Genomic DNA, 19,757 nt, shown 5'->3' on the forward strand with positions numbered 1-19,757 from the left:
ATGAAAATGTTTCATGTACAATTTTATCTTGCTTATGTGAGCTTTGATGTTATAAAGAGATCCGGCTTTATAATGTTAAAAGTGTTGTTTTGAATTTTAAGTACAGTATTTTACTTTACAGTTTGGAGGAAAGAACTCTAACTTACCTTGAAATCATTTGTTCTGTTGGCCAGTCATCCATTCCCCATCGGTCAGTAACCAAGCCAGTTATGAATCCATATATATAACCAGTAACAAGACAGATCAGCAAACCAAACAGTTCATTACGTATACCCATCATCCGCAAGTGCCTGTCGCCAACCATAGTGCCGAATGTTCCAGCCAGTACGGGGCCCTGTAAGTATCAGTGTTTCAAGTGGTCAAATCTCATATTACAGTAGTTAATCTCTGGTAGTACAGGGATGTTACTACTGCCTAAAACAGTAACAAATGAGATAAAGAGGTTGTAAATAATATTTAATTAAACCTTGTAATTACAAAATAATAATAATAATAATAATAATAATAATAATAATAATAATAATAATAATAATAATAATAATAATAATAATAATAATAATAATAATAATAATAATAATAATAATAATAATAATAATAATAATAATAATAATAATGGAAAGGGATTGGAGGTAAGACACTTCGTGGAGGTTATAAATTATACTGGAGTGGACAGGAGAAGGTACGAAAAATGGTGTTGGATTCTTAATTAACGAAGGGACTGATGCTACAGCTGAAGTTATCTGAAAAAGTGATAGAATCATTAAAATGTTCATGAAACTGGAGAACACTAAGTACACCATCATACAAGTGTATGCCCCACAGACAGGCTGCAGTGAGGAAGACAAAGGGAAATTTCAGCGAGACCTGGAAGAGACAGTTAATGAGGAAAATATTATTATTGGAGATCTAAATGCACAAGTTGGGGTAGACAATTGGGTACAAGAACATCATTCGTCCACATGGTTTTGGACAAAGGAACCCAGAAGGAGAAAAACTATTAGATCTGTACAGAAGAAATGATCTTATAATCAAAAATACATTCTTCAAAAAAAGAGACAGTCACAGAATAACAAGGTACAGTTGGGATGGCCAGTATAGAACATTGACTACGTAATCACAAAGATGGTGGCAGGTACATCACAGATGTAAAGGTCATTCCTAGTGAAAGCATGAACGGTGACCACAGATTGACGGTAGTAGACTTCAAACATAAGACAAATGAAATGCAGAAACTTATTACAAAAAAACCAAGGGTTAAAACTTGGAAGTTGCAAAAAGTCCAAATAAAGGAGGAATACAAACTAAGGATTCAACAGAGTTTGCTGAAGTGTGAAGTAACCAGCGTTAATGAAGAATGGAAGGCCTTCAAAGACATCTTTGTGGGAGAAGCCAAAAACCTACGTGGAGTTACAAGTTCTATCAAAAGAAAAAAGGAGGCACCATGGTGTAATGATAGAGTGAAAACAGCAGTGAAAGAAAGAAAGAAACCAAATAAAGAAGGCACTGGACAAGGAAAAAAAAAAACAGGGACAAGAACGAAATGAACAAGAAATACAAAGACTTCAAGGAGTATACAGGAACAAGAAACTTGCTGTAAAGAACATTGTAAGGGAAGAAAAAGAGAAGAAATAGAACGAGTTTGCAGACAAACTGGAAGAGGATAGTAGAGGAAATATGAAATTGCTATACAGAGTAGTGAAAAACAAGCAAAGGGATCAAGAGACCATAAAAGCAATAGAACATGATGGAACTCTGGCACAAGAAGAGGGGGAAATTAAATAAGAACTCAACATCTATTTCGAAAAGCTGCTGAATGGAGATACAGAAAACATAACAATGGATAGAGGAGAGCCAAGTCGAGGAATCACAACTGAACCACCAATTACATGGCTTGAGGTTGAAAATGCGCTCAAGAGTATGAAGAAAGGAAAGGCAGTGGGCATAGATGAACTAAGTGCAGATATGCTGAAAGCAGCAGGAATTCCAGGAATCCAATAGCTCTACAGACTGCTCAACAAGATATGGGAGGAAAATACTATTCCTGAGGACTGGAAGATGGGCATCATTGTACCTCTGTTCAAGAAAGGAAGCCGACAAAAATGTACTAATTACTGTGGTATCACACTACTGTCTCATGTCCTGAAAATATTGGAAAAAATAATAGAGACCAGAATCAGAGATATTGTTGAACCAATTTTGGAAGAAGAGCAGTATGGTTTCAGACCAGGAAGGTCAACTACAGACCTTATATTTGCAATTAGGATGCTAATTGAAAAATACTGGGAGAAGAACAAGCCTTTATTTCTAATATTTTTGTACATTGAGAAAGCATATGACAGTGTACCAAGGGAAAGAATTTGGCAATGCATGAAAGAACTTCAAGTGCGAGACAGCCTCATAGACAAAGTGAAAATGTTGTATAGTGGGAACAGAAGCTGTATTCAAGTAGGATGTGATTTGTCGGACTGGTTTGAAACGAAGAGAGGAGTGCAGCAGGGCAGCTCATTGTCACCACTTCTATTTATTATTGTAATAGATGTAGTAATGAAATCTATTAAAAGGAAAGAACATGGAGATATCAAAGCCTTCACATTTGCAGATGATGATGCGATCTGGAGTGACTCAGAAGAGGAATTGGGAGAGAGAATACAAAGCTGGAATGAGGAGTTTAAGAAATATGGTTTAAACATCAGCAAGACCAAGACGGTGGTGATGAAAGTGTATGGGGAAGGAGCAGAACCAATTGTCATGTTAACCCCTTAAGCGGGGAGCTCGGTTCACACTAGCTCACTCCCAGGTGGGGAGCGATTTCCATGATTGAAGAAAATATTTAATTACTTGATTAAAAACAATCTTAGACTAAAATGAACTATTGAAGGGCCAAAAGAGAAATATTTACTTGAATATAATATATTTAATTGTTGAAAAATTCTATTATTTTAATTTTTCTGCAAAGTGCTTTCACACTGTGAAATCGAGATTGCTTCTTCCTAACAGCAAAGCTCTGGTTTTTGTTTATACAGTAACTTTCACCTGAATATTTTAGGCAGTTTACTATCAATCTCTGCCTGTAAAAAAATGTTTCTGCATATGTAAATTGTAGATTTACAAAGTTTACATGTACTTAAAAGATGTACAATGGAATAAGTTATAACACTCACAAATTTTTCTGTTATGTTGATTAGTGCTTTCGAGGGATCAAGTTTATATCGCCTCTCTACAATTCATAAGTGACATAAACCTATTATATTACACTACAATACAGGTAATATTTACAGTACTTACAGTTTTCAGAATGTTATGTCTTTTACAGCTGTTCATTATGATACACATGGAAGCAGGTCATGTTATATAACCTGTCTCGCCTTCACCTAATTTATATAATTCCATTCCAAAACGCGATTGTTTTCTTATTATGTAAACTTTCCACCCTAGCCACCCTTTCAATAGCAAGACGTTGTCATCAATTGACATTTTGCTACCAGGGGTATAAGCTTCCAAAAATGTTGCTAACAGGTGGTCAAATACTGGACTTATCTCATATATTTTGGGATTAAGTTGTGCATTATTCACCTCATTGTCAGAGATTGTAGAGGAAAATCTAATAATAATAATAATAATAATAATAATAATAATAATAATAATGTTATTGGCTTCACGTCCCACTAACTACTTTTACGGTTTTCGGAGACACTGAGGTGCCGGAATTCAGTCCCGCAGGAGTTCTTTTGCATGCTAGGAAATGTACTGACAAGAGGCTGACGTATTTGAGCACCTTCAAGTACCACCGGTCTGAGCCAGAATAGAACCTGCCAAGTTGGAGTCAGGAGGCTGGCCAGGCCACTCAATCTGGCGAGAAAAAAAATCTCTTCTTTGTCATCAGCTCATAGAAAGTAGGCATAGTGAACAAGCGATTGAGAGAAATAGTGTCCTAATTTAGGTTTCTCTACAATCCCCTGCAGCAATAGTGTGGCCATAAGCAGCTTTATTTCGTCCTTATTTGTCCGGACACGGTCTTGATCTTGATTCCTTTTGTCTTACTAAACTGGGATTTATGTGCAATTTCCTGCTTGGCATCTTTTGTCTCTTCAGCTACGTTCTGGCATATCTCGTCATAAGAAAGCAACTGAAATATTTCGCTCAGTTTTGTTTTCCCTAAAAACAGTATTTTTACCTCACGATGGAAATTTGGATAAAAGCAGGAATTTCTTTGTCCATTTTCAGTATAAGTTGATGAAGAACTTGCAATGGTTGGATTGTAATCAGTATTATCGTCACAACTGTCACCGTCATGATCGCTACTTGAACTGGAATCGAACACGTGTTATTTATCTCTTCTGCAACTGCTGAACATCCGCATCAGATACGCCCAAACCCTGTATATTTGAGCTTATAGTACATTTTCCATGTAAATTCCTGTCATTTACGAATTCCCCTTCGGCAGAACTTACTTCACTAATATCACAATTCTCCCCAATAAACTCCAACATTTCATTTATCATGACCCGTAAATCGTCTTCCTCTAACAGTGGGAGCCGGTAATTCGTTATAGATATTTTATCGGAAAAAAATGTAGGTAAAAAGGATCGAATAGAACCCTGGTGTCAGCAGTTTGGCCGGAAATCATGAAATAGGACTGTATTACGGATGCGTACGAAAATAAAATGTTGTGTAACTCACGATAAACACACACTCCAGTCGTGAAGGATGAAGTCAAGACTGGGGATAATAAATCAGGTCACAGTTCTAAAATGTCATCAGAGAAGTCTGTTCAGTGTCATAATCTCTAGAAATCCCTTCTACAGCAATATTATTACATCCAAGGAACGATTAGGCGATGAGCTAAAGCTTCAGCGTGGAGCTATTAGGCCTTAGGTCGTTCTTGCCCGGACTCAGCTGTGTTCTTTATGTTGCAACTTGTAGATGACACATTGGTATTGGGAGAACATAGTTGAAAAACTTCACATCAGAGGGAAGACTCATCCAGAATACGCTGCTAAAAAGAAAATAAACCTCTGCAGGCAGGCAACTGAGAAAAAAAATATAATTCGAATCGGCGGATATATCCGCGTTCCCCACCGAGCAAGCGACTTTTAGCCGCGGATCTCACCGCATCGCCCACTGAAGGGGTTAAATGAAGCTCAACTGGACAGCATTCCAGTTTTCAAATACTTGGGCAGCGTTATATCAAATGACAACCTAGCAAAACATGAGGTGAACAATCTAATCAGTAAGGCAACACAATTTTACCACCAGGTAAGACACCTGCTGTGGGATGAGCAAATACCCATGAAAACAAAAATGACATTGTACAAGTCCTATTATACACCAATTCTTACATACAGTCTCAAAACCACAACACTGACCAATAGAGATAATTCCAAACTTCAGACAGCTGAAATGAAATTCCTACGCACTATGATCCAGAAAAGCAGGAAAGACAAGATTAGGAATGAGAAAATTAGAGAAGTAGGAATAGATGATTCTCTCCTCAATAAGATTCAGATATCAAGACTGAAGTGGTTTGGTCACATGAAGAGGATGCCAGTAAACAGAACTGCAAGGAAGGAATTTGACAGAAAGGTAGAAGGAAGACTACCCGTGGGAAGGCCACAAAGGAAATGGATAGATTAAGTGATGTACTGCTGAGAGGTCATGATTGGGACAAGTTGGTGGAGGAAGAATGGTACAAGGACAGGATGAGATGGAGGAGGCTCATATACCACACCCAGGAAAATGGAGATGGTTTAGGAATAATAATAATAATAATAATAATAATAATAATAATAATAATAATAATAATAATAATAATAATAATAAAGCTTCAGATAACATGTGTAGGCATTCTTTAACATTTGATGCCACTTGCTATTTGCTTTACATCACACTGACACAGATAGGTCTTGTGGCGACGACGGGACAGGAAAGGCCTAGGAATGGGAAGGAAGCGGCCGTGGCCTTAAGGTACAGCCACAGCATTTGCCTGGTGTGAAAATGGGAAACCACAGAAAACCATCTTCAGGGTTGCCGACAGTGAGATTCAAACCCACTATCTCCCGGATGTGAGCTCAGAGCTGTGCGCCCCATACCGCACGGCCAACTTGCCCGGTTTGATGCCACTTAGGCTGTATGCATGTTAGTTTTCAACATTCTGTTTTACACTGTCATATGGCAGAGCAGAGTAAACCAGATCTAATTAATTTTGTTGAGTAAATACTAAATATGTCAACATGTAACTGTGACACATGACATGGGAGTGTTTAATGGAATTTTTTCCACCATTAAAATTATCTGACTACCTCTGTTAGATTTGAATCCCGATCTTGGGATAGTGAGGTTGACACTACCTCTGATCCACAGAGTGTAAACGAGAATGTAAAAAAAGTCGTCTCCATACAGGCCATGAAGGCCCTTGGAGGGGTGGAAGGTAAAGGCTTCCACCATCCAAAACCTCGGCACGTGATGGGGTAGAGTGGTTAGCTCTATGCCCGGCTTCCTTTGCTCCCCAGGAATGAACCTGGTACTCATTTTTGGTGTAGGCTGAGTAAACCTCAGGGCCATATGCATCTCCAGAAGTGGAAATCTTTTTTCTTAAATTTTACGACTTTCTGACGGGGATGCAAACCCAAGTCCTTCTGGGCAAACTGAGCACGCCTTTACTGCCTTGGCCAGTTAGCCCCTGTAAACAAGAATGTCATTTCATTAATAATGAATTAGTTTAAATTAACCCATCCCTTATAATGGTTGGTAAGACTAATGTGCCTGTGGTCAAATTGAAAATTCATAATTGTGACTGTTTAGATAGATATTGATATAGATAGCGATTTTTCAAATAAAATCATTATTGGTAACACTTAAAAGCTGTAGTATCCAAAAGCCATTACTCCAAGGTATAGATTGCTCTATAATATTGGACATCCACTTCATACAATGTCCTCTTCATCTTGTATCATGATTTTAGAATGATACTGATGTATAATGTGTTTTATTATAATGAAGAGCAAGGAATTTTCCAGTATCTTCTTGATGGTGGAGAAGACAGCAGCACAGAAATGTCTGATAAGTTTCCTGAACAATTATGGCAATTCTATTCATAAAACAAAATAGGTTCAAGATGCCACTGCTCTTTTGATTCTTTCTTTGGGATCATCAATGGTCAAGTTTAAGTATTGAAAGTAGAAGTTCAATATAAAGTAGGATCTAAAATTTAAATCCAAATTTTGTTTCAACATTCATAACTAAAAATTTCAAATAATTTGCTTTTAAGAGTGCTTTTTTAAGAACATGTTTTTATGTCCATGGGATAAAATAGCAAAAACCACTTCTCAACAATACTTTTCAATGTTATGTAACATTTATATAATTATATGATTAGAAATGTCCACTTGTTTCTATCTCTTGATAGAGTATTTCTGCATATGTTTTGGCACAGGACACAGCAAAATGTAGCTTCCTCTGAAATCATACTTTCATCTGTGGCGGCTGAGGTAAGGATGGCGCTGAGTAATCACACTGAGAGCATCACTAGTGCATCTGCATGTGACAAAAAATGATTCTGATAGCACCAGTCCTGTGCAGTACCGTAGCATTTTCTGGCCCATTGAAGAAACCAATAACAAACTACTTCACTTATCTTCATCTCATATGCCTCATTATAGCACCACCATCAGTTTTTGTTATTTCCATGTAAGTCATAGGCTGAGCATCCAGCCAGCTTCTGGACTGAAGATTTAACAGATTAAAAAGGGAGATAGCTGATGGTAATATAAAGTTGCGACCATTTGGTATCATTCATGGGCGCCCGCAAGGGCGGGAATTCTAAAAGGGTTGATGTTCAATCGTTTAATATCATACCAGATTATTTCATAAACTGAACTTACTGACAGTCATCTAGCGTCTGTTATAACCAGAAATTTCTGCAAACAATTTAATGTTGCTGACGTCACATTAGTTTTTATATTTAAAAAAATTGTTATGTGTCCACCCCCCCCCCCCCGCCTTCCCTGGAAAAGATCCTGTGGGCGCCCATGGTATCATTGAATTAGGTTCTTTCGATGAGGGCTACAATAAATGTAGCTTGATCCAAAACATGTTGGGAACCAATAAAATAATATAGGACCATTAGAGAAAGATACCGAGCAAGTGGCTACACAGTTTGAGCCAACTTTCATTCGGAAGATAGTGGGATCTAACCCCACGGTCAGCAGCCCTGAAGATGTTTTTCTGGGCATCTTAATTCAGGCCATGGTCACTTCCTTCTCACTCCTAGCCTTTTGCTATTCCTTCATTGCCGCAAGACCTATCTTTGTCGGTGCGACGTAAAGGAAATTATAAAAAAGGGAAAGATAACACTGGGTCTGGCTCCTTGTCTGAATGGTCATCATTGAGGTCTTTGGTCCAGAGGGTCCCAGGTTTGATTCCAGGTTGGGATAGGGGTTTTAATTGACTGCAGGATTAGGTGTTCATGTTTGTCCCAATGTACACTGAACACTAAGAAATACCACAGAAATGCACAATAGTGAACACACCCCTTCTTACACTGTTGGCATCAGGAAAGGCGTCTGGCCATAAAACAGGGCGAAGTCCACATGAATGACACAGAACATGGAAAAAGTGGTAAAAGAAGAAAAGATAAAGGTAACACTAGGAAAGATGTATCTAGTTACAAGGAAGGACTTGGTAGACATATTTTTGTATGCAGAAAATAAAAAACTGGAAGCTTTATGAATGATGCTCAAAATTGTGACTGGACACAGAACAGATACTGTATAAGTGATAATTGCCCAATTGTACATCCTCTTAAAACAAACACCACCAACATTACAAACTGAGAAGCACATATTAAGAATGAATCATTCTAGCCCATTAAGGATAAATTATTAATTACCGTATCTTTCACCAAATCTATGTATTTCTTTACAGAGATCAAACAAATTTTCTCTTAGCTAACCTTGCAACAATTGTCGTTTAAAGGGGCCTAATAGCTAATTGTATGTGGTGCAACAAAATGAAACAATTAAAACTTCAAAATGTATCCACTGACTAAAATATAAAACTAATGATAATGAAAATATGACCATGAATCTAAAACAATCCGTGGAACCAGTTCACAATTCCTTCTTTTCAGAGATGATGCTTATTATAAAAAGGGGTCCAAAATCCAGAGAACCAGCCCCTCATAATAGTACTAATCACTGATAAAACAGAACCATAGTGTTCCTTCTATAGTAGTACTAAGCGCAGGTAACGTAGAATCATGATGTTTCTCGCATGGTGGTACTAATCACAGGTAATGAAAACCCTTGGTATGTCACACATAATGACACCACTTGCAGGCAACACAGATGCATGGTGTTCCTCACATAAGGGCACCACTCACAAGCAAATTCAGACCCATGATGTTCCTCACATAGTGGAACTAATCACAGGCCACACATACTCTTTGTGCTGCTCACCTCGTGGTACTAATCATAGGCAATGTAAACCCATGGCGTATTTCACATAATGGTACCACCCACAGGCAACAGAGACCCATATTGTTTCTCACATATTGGTACTACTCTTAGGCAACACAGACCCATGGTGTTCCTCATATAGTGGTAATACTTGTGGGTAACTCAAACCCATTCTGAACACAGGGAAACGGATACATTCCAGCGCAGCGAACGGCACCTTTTCTCACATGGGCATTAGTACGCACAGCCGAATGCCTGCCCCCACATGATGGTACTAACCGCAGGCTACCACCCAGACCCATGGTGTTCCTCACATAGGGGCATTACTCCTAAGTAATGTAGATTCATGTTGTTCCTCACAAAGTGGTACTAATTGCAAGTAATGTTGACCCATGGTGTTCCTCACATTATTGTACTAATTGCAAGTAGTCTTATGGTTCTAATTTCATCATCCCTTGGTCGCCCCTTTTACTCTCCTCTTATGACAGGCAGGGGATTCCATGAGCGTATTATTCGTCTGTGTCCCAACCCAGAAAGGATAACTGACCTTATAAACTTAAGGTTTGGAGAACTAATAGCAGTTCCACCATTCCTATATGAACAAATTCTCTATACCAAACATTAAAACATCTGTCCGACTGATGGACGATTTAATACCAGACAAAATTCAGGACTATATCTTCTAATCTAACCATGTTTGAAGTTATTCATGGGTGGCCTGACATGGTAGCATTATTGAATATACCAATACTTTATGAACAGTGGTACAGAAGACTGAAGACAAGAATCTCTGGTGCTTCTGGGGCAAATATCTTGAATGTATTGAATTTATAAACCAAAATTTTGAAGCATAGCATATTAACAATTCAAATAATCGAGACAGACTGCCTTCCAAGATACTGTTCCCTTTTACAAAACAGGAACTTCAACATACTAAACAGATTGAAGGAGAAGCTCCTACCTGAATGGCTATTGTGATTATAACCAATTTTGATAACTGAACACCAGCACAGATGTGAAGGTAAATGTTAATTGCTATAGGTTTAAAGGGAATTTAGAATGTTAGGACCTTTTCTCCCCACAAGAGCCTTTAATAATATTGGGAACCAATAACACAGAATTATTGCATTAGAAAACTTCCATGTCACTGAGCTCAGTTGGAATCAAACTTTGAACAGGAAACAGACACACCCCTTAAGTTGGTAGAAGTGAAAAGTAAACAAGACAACTGCTTTTAGTGAAGTGAATTTTAACTAACTGGTATTTTTTATATACTGTATAATAGAGTATGCTCAATTATTTTGCTTTGTCTCTAAAAATATATGTCATGGTCATCGAATTTAAATATTGTGGCTCTTCATTCAGTAGCCCTTAACTTACAGAGTTTCTCTCCTCGGCTGGCCAGCAAGTGCACTCAGCTTATCTGCCTCTCTGACTCATCGCTCCCCACTCTGCGGCATAGCACTTTGGTCAATTTATCCATGCACGAGATGAGATAATTAAAATTAAGAAAATAAGAATTTAAAAAATTAATAATTAAGAATTGAGAAAAAGCTTGTACCTTATAACAGGAGATGTTGGACATGATGTTCTCCTGCATCCACACATTTTTGTAACCTGTCATGCTGCACTCTTTGAAACCCTGGCTTCTTATCCAAGTTGTCTTAGGGATTTTGTAGGCTATGTTCTAATCTTTCTGTGATTTCATTTACGTTTTTCCTTGTTAAGTACACTTTTTAACACTTTACTTCTTAATGAAGAAAGAACCAGTTCCTAACATGGCCTATGTGGAGGGCGTACACCTGGAAACTGTGTTACAAATTGCCGAACGACTTCTCTGCAAGACTTCTCACATTTCACATAATTATTGTACATAAATACCCTTTCCTCTACCGTGTACATATGTGAAGGCATGAAAATTATACCTCAAAGTAACACTTGTTGGAGTGACAGATCAACACTTGATACACGTTATAAGTATGGAACTGATCTGCGAAGTGCAAGCATTCCCAGGCTGTCGCTGCGCTGTTTAATGGGAAGTGATGAGTCAACGGGAGGCAGATAACCCAGGCGCGCCTGCTGGCCAATTGATTGATTGATTGATTGATGTTTGTGTTTAAAGGGGCCTAACATAGAGGTAATTGGCCCCTAATGGTACGAAATGAGATGAAATGAAATGACAACTTAAAAGTCCAAAATCCTCCACTGACCAGAATTCAAAGCATAAGGACGAAGAATGAATGGATGGATGGATATGAATTTAAAACGATCAGAGGATCCGACCTACAGTGCCTCACATGCACAGAAGCTGGCAAAAAACAGTAGTATTACTGACCAAGGGACTGCTGCTATAGCACGATGCTGAATCTATTATGCTTATAGACAAAATGGGTCCAAAATCCAGGTCATCAACCCCTCATGGTATTTATCGCTAGGAAAGTAGAAGCATGCTGTGTGTAATGTTGCGGTACTAATCAAAAGTAGCGTAGACTCGCGTTATTCCACACATTACTATTCACAGGTAGTGTAATGCACACATGTAACGCAGGCCTATGGTGTTTCGCACATTGCGGCGCTATTTGCAGGCAACGCAAACCTATAAAGGCAATGCAAACCTATGGTGTTGCTCACGTAAGTGGACTAACCACAGGGACTCGTACTATCCTGTGGAATTCCTCACATAGTGGGAACTGAGCATAGGTAAGGCAGAACCACGGTGTCACTAATCCCATGGTGTTGCTCATATAGGGGTATGAATCACAGGTACTGTAGGACCCACCTCCTGATTCACACACTGTCACTACTAATCACAAATCTATTGCGTATCTAACGTAACTATGTGCAAGTAAATGCAACCCATGGTGTTCCCTGCGTGATGGTACTAATTACAAGTAGTTTCATGGTTCTAATTGGATCATCCCTTGCTCACTCCTTTTAGTCGCCTCTTACAACAGACAGGGGACACCGTGGGTGAATTCTTCGTCCACCTCCCCCACCCACAAGGGGTGTGTGTTTGGTGCGCGAGGGGTATTTTATTTCCCTCAAGTCCGCTGGCAAGCCAGTTAGGACCTCCCTATCCGCCACCTGGGATGCGCCACGTGGGAGTATCAGCTCTCCCCCTGCTACGCTGGCGTAGCAGGTTCGTGGCTCGCCAATTGACGAGAGAAACCGACTGTATATATCGACCTAATTTCAGTGCACATTTATTCTTCTTGTGATATACCCTTGGCATGATACCTAGCAAATGCTGGGGTTCCATGTTTGTCAACTCTTGATATGATTTGCACCAATTAATGGAATAATCATTAAAATTTTATTTCAATAAGTAAATTTTGAGTATAAATGTTATTTCTAACTTCATCTGCTGTCTTGCATCAAGATATGGGTGGTTCTGAAATTAAGTGGAAATAAGGCTTTCTCTGAAAATATCACATTCAGATATCTTCATAATATATTCATACATCTATTCCTTTATTTTAGTTTGATAAGAATAAACATCTGAACTCAAGAGTAGAAAATTTGGAAAGGAACAACATTCGAGTATTTGAAGAGGCATGGAGATGACAGCAGCTTCCACGGAGGTTGTTATTTATTTATTTAGCATATGGCTAGACATACAGCATCTATTGTTAGATCTACACTATATACATATGTCCAAATTGTTTATATAGTCTATAGCCTCTGGATCATTCAACATTAAAAACTTGTTATCTGGTCCGTATTGAAAGGAGATAACATACAATAGAGGGAAATTTGATTGATCCACCTTTTTTCAATGCATAATATGTTGTTAATATAATCACATTTTTTATACAGTACCGGTTTCAGTGTCTATGGACATCACCAGCTGAAACAGGTTGTACGAACAAAGATATAAAAGTATGTAGTACATATAATACACCCTCAGTAATAAGTGACATTGATAGGATGAGGTAAAAATACAATGCTTAAAAGAATATAAACAAGTTATGTGCTTGTTGGTGAAAGTATAAAATGAAAGTGAAGACATTAAAAAGTACATCCTATGACAGTTTTTGGATGTCCATGTTTTATTTAATCTAGTGTTTAGCAGTGCTACACTTGAGACTTTAATTATTCCAGTGTGATCAAGTCTATAAACATTTGTGAATATCTTCACTTTCATTTTATACTTTGACCAACAAGCACGTTTGTTTGTCCAACCCTTGTCCCGTTTCCCTACGGGGTCGGGTATGAGATGAGATGAATTTGTCGTGGCGGTTTTTTATGACCGGATGCCCTTCCTGACGTCAACCTCATCAGAGGAGTTAATGAGAGATGAAATGAATGACGTGATATATGATAGTAGGGAGAGGGTGAAACCCGGTGCCGGCACATAGCCTACTCGTGTCGAATAGCACCAAGGGGTCTGCTTAAGGCTTAACGTCCCCATCCGATGGACGAATCACCATCAACAGCGTCATATGCCCTCACTCCATATGAGCACTGCGGAGAGGTTTGGAATTTAATCCAGGCTTTTGGCACGCAATCTAGTGATTAGAAATTGTATACCACCACCTCCCCTATCCTGCCGGCCAACATTCTGATGGTGAAAATTTTTTCGACCAACGGGACTCGAACCGGCTAACCTCAGTGTTAGACCGTTTTTAGACTTCAGCGCCTTAACGATCATGGCCACCAGGCGGGCTCTTTGACCAACAAGCACATAACTTGTTTATATTTTTTTTTTTTGCTAGGGGCTTTACGTCGCACCGATACAGATAGGTCTTATGGCGACGATGGGATAGGAAAGGCCTAGGAGTTGGAAGGAAGCGGCCGTGGCCTTAATTAAGGTACAGCCCCAGCATTTGCCTGGTGTGAAAATGGGAAACCACAGAAAACCATCTTCAGGACTACCGATAGTGGGATTCGAACCTACTATCTCCCGGATGCAAGCTCACAGAGCTCTACGCGCACGGCCAACTCGCCCGGTTTATATTCTTTTAAGCATTGTATTTGTACCTCTTCCTATTAATGTCGCTTATTACTGAGGGTTTATTATATGTACTACATACTTTTATACCTTTGTTCATACAACCTGTTTCAGCTGATGATGGTGTCCATAGACACCAAAACCGGCACTGAATAAAAAAGGTGGATCAATCAAATTTCCCTCTATTGTATGTTATAGCCTCTGGAGTCACAAAAGCAAAGTCACTAGCACTGCCATTGTATTTTCTAGTCTTGCATGAACATGGTAGCAGTCTGTGACTATGGAAAGGACAAGTCAGTTTCAGATTCGATGCCTTATATTCTTGGGCCTGGAATTTGTTGCTCCAGCTACCCACTTAAGTGTCCGAGTCACTGCTGGAGTAGACCGATGTGACCCATTGCTGTAACACTGCATGACCTGGTGATCTGGCTAAGGAAAATTCTCTTGAAAACAAAAACTTCGATTACAATTATACATTTAATACTACGTGTTTTCTGTTATCAATAGTGTCATTTCGTATGCTAAATCTATACACAAAATCAGCAAGTATAATAGGATACGATTTCCAGAAGAATTTGACGATTCATAATAGCCTATCTGATAGTGGGTACACGATTAATATGGCCCACAGAAAGTGCAACTTAGGCAGCGTATCTCAAGGCAGTTTTGCCCGAAGAGCTCCAAATAATTTGATGAACTTTCATTAAGCCTGTGAAAGCCAGAATGTTGGAAAGGAGGAGTTTGTCTATCTTTATGTCCTTAGGTTCTACCACAAACAGTTTGATTGAGTGAACTTCCTTAGATGGTACTTCCATTAGCTTCTCAAACTTGTGAAAAATCAGAACCATGTCCTACTATTCTGTTCATGGTTCTTTTCAACACTGCACCAATACCGTCAGCAGCCCCCTTACCATGACCACTTTCAGAGCAATTTCAAACAAGTTCCTTCGTGCAAAATGTGAAAAGGTAGTTCAGCATGAAATAAAGCATCCTTTTTGCTTCAATATCGAGTAGCAGGGCTGTTGCTGAGAACATTAATTTTACTTCACCTATGAAGCTTTCAGCAAATGTAATTATTTTTGTGAGATCTGCACATATAGCACTTGAATCATGTATCAGCAAGGTTGACAGTGAACAAAATGACAGCACCTTTGCCTCACCCAAAATGTCTTTATAGTACAGGACTCTAGTGCGTAACTTAATATATTCCCAGGAACCTCCAAAATGCATACCTTTAATTTCTTTGGAATGTTTACAATCGTAGTTTTCGCTGAAGTCAACATGGATGAAGATCTCACCATTACAGAGAGTCTTTTTCTTCTCAGAGACAAATATATATTGGTGTAAAATGTTGCATACATGCAATATGAAGCTTGGAGTTAATTCAAGGAGATTATTCAAAAGATCTTTTGTTGACATCTCCACAGTTTCTTTGAAAACTTTTACAACAACTTTCTCCTTTCCTTTGTCAGTAAAGGTGAACTTTTTCCTCATCCATTGATATGTTTCTTTTTATTTTCAAACTCTGATTTTTTTCAACTACCCTGGATTTACATGATTCACAAGTTCTTTCTATACATTCTTCTTTACAACATGGAGTATCCCTACAGCAAAGTGATTTTACTATTTCCTCAGGATCTTCATAACTAGTAATTACATCAGTACCCTTTAATTTTGAAAACATCAGGTCATAGTTTTCATGTTTTTCACATGCTCATGTGTTGCATTTTCTATAATGAGGAAAAGCTACCCAGAAAGACCGGAAGGAACAAAATGTTGTGTAAGGTATATCACGTCCAAACTCAACTTCAAACTGTTTGTGCAGGCTGCAAAGGCTGGCACTCAAAATTCTTTTCTGTTTCTTGACTCCTCCCTTTGTCTAACTCCTTTACACCTGGTTCCATTCTACTTTCATCATCCTGTTCAAATAATTTTTGAACTTTGTTTCTGACTTAGAGCAGATTGCTTGACTGGTACTTTATTGTTCCTTTTAAGATTGCCTGGATCTAGCTTACCAATAACCCTTAAGGATGACCTGATTGGAAGTTTCTGCATACGATACTTTTTCACAATTTTGCCAGATAGTACTAATGAAAATGCTTTCCTCAGTTTTTGGGAACCTCTGGCCCTCTCAAAGTTCTCTTCAATTTTTCTTTCAATTGCCACCACTGATAACATGAACATTTTAATATCTGGTGAAACTCTCTCATCCTTCAAAAGAGACTCGACTGTCCTTGGACTGTTCTGATTTTCCATTTTTTCTCTAAGTTGTTTAGCTCTTTTCCTGTACTTTTGTCTTTTTACACATTTTTGTCTTTCACACTAATCTAGCTCTTTGATTATTCTCTATGTCCTTGTCCTATTCCTGTGAATTCTCTTGTGTCCACTATGCTTCCGACTGTTTCCGCCTCTTGCAGCAACAGATATGCTCAACCTCATTATCTTTATCTGACCGAGGTAGGGTGCAATCTTTCATGTGATCCAGAAGCTCCTCTTTTCTCTTATCCTGCGCGCTCTTCCTCTGACGTTCTCTCCAGTCCTTTCTCAAAGCTCTCCTGTCTGGTAACTGAGAAATGGTTTCAATTTTCCCTTCTGCCCTCCTCCTATGGTACCTTTCCCTCTTTTCTCTTAGCTTCCTCATACAATTCCGGATCCTCCCTAATTCTACCTCTTCTCCTCTGTTCTAACTCCTTTATTTTCCTCACTGCCTCAATGGATTTTGACTTTGCATTTGAATTGGACTTTTTATTTACATTACTAAAAGCCTTGGCCTTGATTTCACATTTCACCTCTACAGACTATTTCCTTTCTGATTTACGTAGAGTGCTATTTCCATCATTTTCCTCTATACTTCGATGTCCCTGACTGCTCCTAAGGTCCACCTTCCTGATATTCCATACAGTCTTTCCATTTACAATTGATGCCATTTTTTCTGTGAAAGGGAGAGAAAATGTTAAATAGGATTTTTCACAAGTAACCTTTTGACTAAATGCATATTATTGGGCTTCTGATAACATGATCTTCATTTTATGCTACCGTGCCTCCAATTCCTTACCCAAAATTCATATACGTGCATACCAATTGCCCTTTCCCTAATACTTCAAAACCGACTGCATGCTGGAAACATACATCGATACATGATTTCTTATATCACTCAATAACAATATTAACTCACGACTCACTTGTATGCCGCATACATTGCACTCTAGAACAAGCACTATCTTATTTTGTCACCTACCATGGACACCTAAAACCATGGAGGCGACTTCCATGGAGGTGACATTCTTCCTGTTTCCTGCCAATATACCATAAGACAGCTTGTCTTGTCCCGAGATTCAAAACTTGTAGAAATATACATGAAAGATGTGTGTCGATATGAAGCTAAGAATACCATTTAAGAACTGCTGACAATATGTAGGTGACAGTCATTAAAATTACACCTTGTATTTCCACCTTATCTTTGAAAAAAGAAAAGAAGTGTAAATGATGCCTTACCTTACAGTTGATAGAACCTCACACAAAATGGCTACCTACTGCTTTCTATCAGCACATGGACAAGTCTGTGCTGCATACTGGTGGGAATTTGCTGAACTGAAGTTATTCCATGGAGGTGATCAAGTGAACAGGGACACATTTAGTCAATTCTAAATATGAAGTGATCAATCATTCTGTTATAATTTACTGATAATATTAATAAATAGAAAATTTTATTTCATTTACACAAAAGGCTCAACATATGTTCATTCATGCAAGGTATTATACGACTCATTTGTGCAACAAGGGTGCGGACATTCCTTGGAGGTGACATTCAGCAAATTTTTCGTTAAAATATGCAACAAACGCTTTCCAAATTTAGAAGTTAATATTTCAATATTATAATTGCATTTGAGGACAAGCAGTACATTTGTGCTGAAGGATACATTAAACTGTAAAAATGCAGAAATATAAGTGTGGACATGAATTTCCACTTAATTTCAAAACCAGCCATATCCATTTTCACTGTGTCACTGCATCTTTCAGAAAACTACTTTTTTTACAACCATAATTATTGCACATGTCAACAGCACAATTAGTAGCATTTTTACTCATCATGAGAACTTCAGTTCAGCTTCCCTGACCTCATGCGCGTAACTTCTCTTCTGCCTGATGTCATTACAGTGAGCAAGGCAATGTGGGAAAATTCTAATTGCAAGAAGAGGGAATAGCCTACCTTTAGTAGTCTATATACCTTGGTTGCAACCTAAGAGGCCAGTAAGTTTCTACAATTTTAGAGAAATATTTGCTGGGGCTGTACTTTAATTAAGGCCACAGCTGCTTCCTTCCCACTCCTAGGTATTTCCTATCCCACTGTCACCATATGATCCAAGTCAGTACGATGAAAAGCAAAATTTTATTGTAAAAAAAGAGAAATATTTGATTGAATTCTTTTAGATAATTCTCTGCACAATTCATGATTATTTGTGGACATTTGTACTAGTACTTACCATCAGAGGAGATATCAGCATACTTCCAACTAAGATTTCAGTGCTGTTCTCTACTAGGCCCAAGGCTGACAAAAATCTACAACAGATCAAAACATTATCATAACACTGAGATATGCACAGATATTTATAGAATGTTCTGTAGAAAGGTTTACTAGTTTGGACAGATTAAGTCAAATATGATAAAAATACCTCTAGGAGAGACCACAATTAATATCCATGGGGTTCATGATCATTTAAAAATATGATCTATCTTCTATGTATAGAAAAACACAAGATAGGATGAACAGAAAGGCAAATCACTGTGTAAAGAGGGAGCAACGGAAAGGAGACATGGGCAAACATGCAAACACAAAAGACAATCTTAACATCTTCATACACTGTTGTCAGCAAATGGATAGGCTTTACTCATCAATCCCAATTTCTTCTACATTTCAATTAGGATGGGCTTATGTTGGCTATGTGGAAATTCACCTATCACGAATGTTTTCAGGAAAACCACTTTCATTACAGCTTACAAAACAGAGGTCTGGATTTGTATCTTTGATCCATGCAGCTGATCTAAATGTGCCCTTGTCCTTAGCATCAAAAATTAAATGGAGGTCATTTTCCTCTGCCCATTTCACGAGCATTCTACTGTTTTCATCATTTTTGGAGTACTTCCAGAGACCATGGTGACTTAAAATCCCCAACATAAATTGCAGGATGCTTTGCAATATGTAAGACATGTTCAGGCCAGGGAATGTTAGGTGGTTTATATACATTTGTTATAGTAATGCCATGCAACTGTGACAACTGTATGTATATTTCCATCCTTATATTCAGAAATAAGCGAGGCTTCATTTATGTTGTTACGGATGTAGGTGGCTA

The 19,757-nt window shown here is 38.3% G+C and overlaps 1 protein-coding gene across 2 annotated transcripts in view; it reads right to left on the reverse strand.

Annotated features, from left to right (window-relative positions):
• LOC136874024 (uncharacterized) overlaps positions 1-19,757 on the reverse strand; it is a 204,397-nt gene that overhangs the window by 117,007 nt on the left and 67,633 nt on the right. For both annotated transcript variants that reach the window (XM_067147507.2, XM_067147506.2), the window contains exons 6-7: positions 18,891-18,966; positions 147-334 (exon numbers count right to left, since the gene is read on the reverse strand). In XM_067147507.2, the coding sequence (XP_067003608.2) occupies positions 147-334; positions 18,891-18,966 (264 nt within the window). The remainder of the gene's footprint in view (positions 1-146; positions 335-18,890; positions 18,967-19,757) is intronic.

Source organism: Anabrus simplex, chromosome 5, assembly GCF_040414725.1.
Source record: "Anabrus simplex isolate iqAnaSimp1 chromosome 5, ASM4041472v1, whole genome shotgun sequence".
NCBI lineage: Eukaryota > Metazoa > Arthropoda > Insecta > Orthoptera > Tettigoniidae > Anabrus > Anabrus simplex.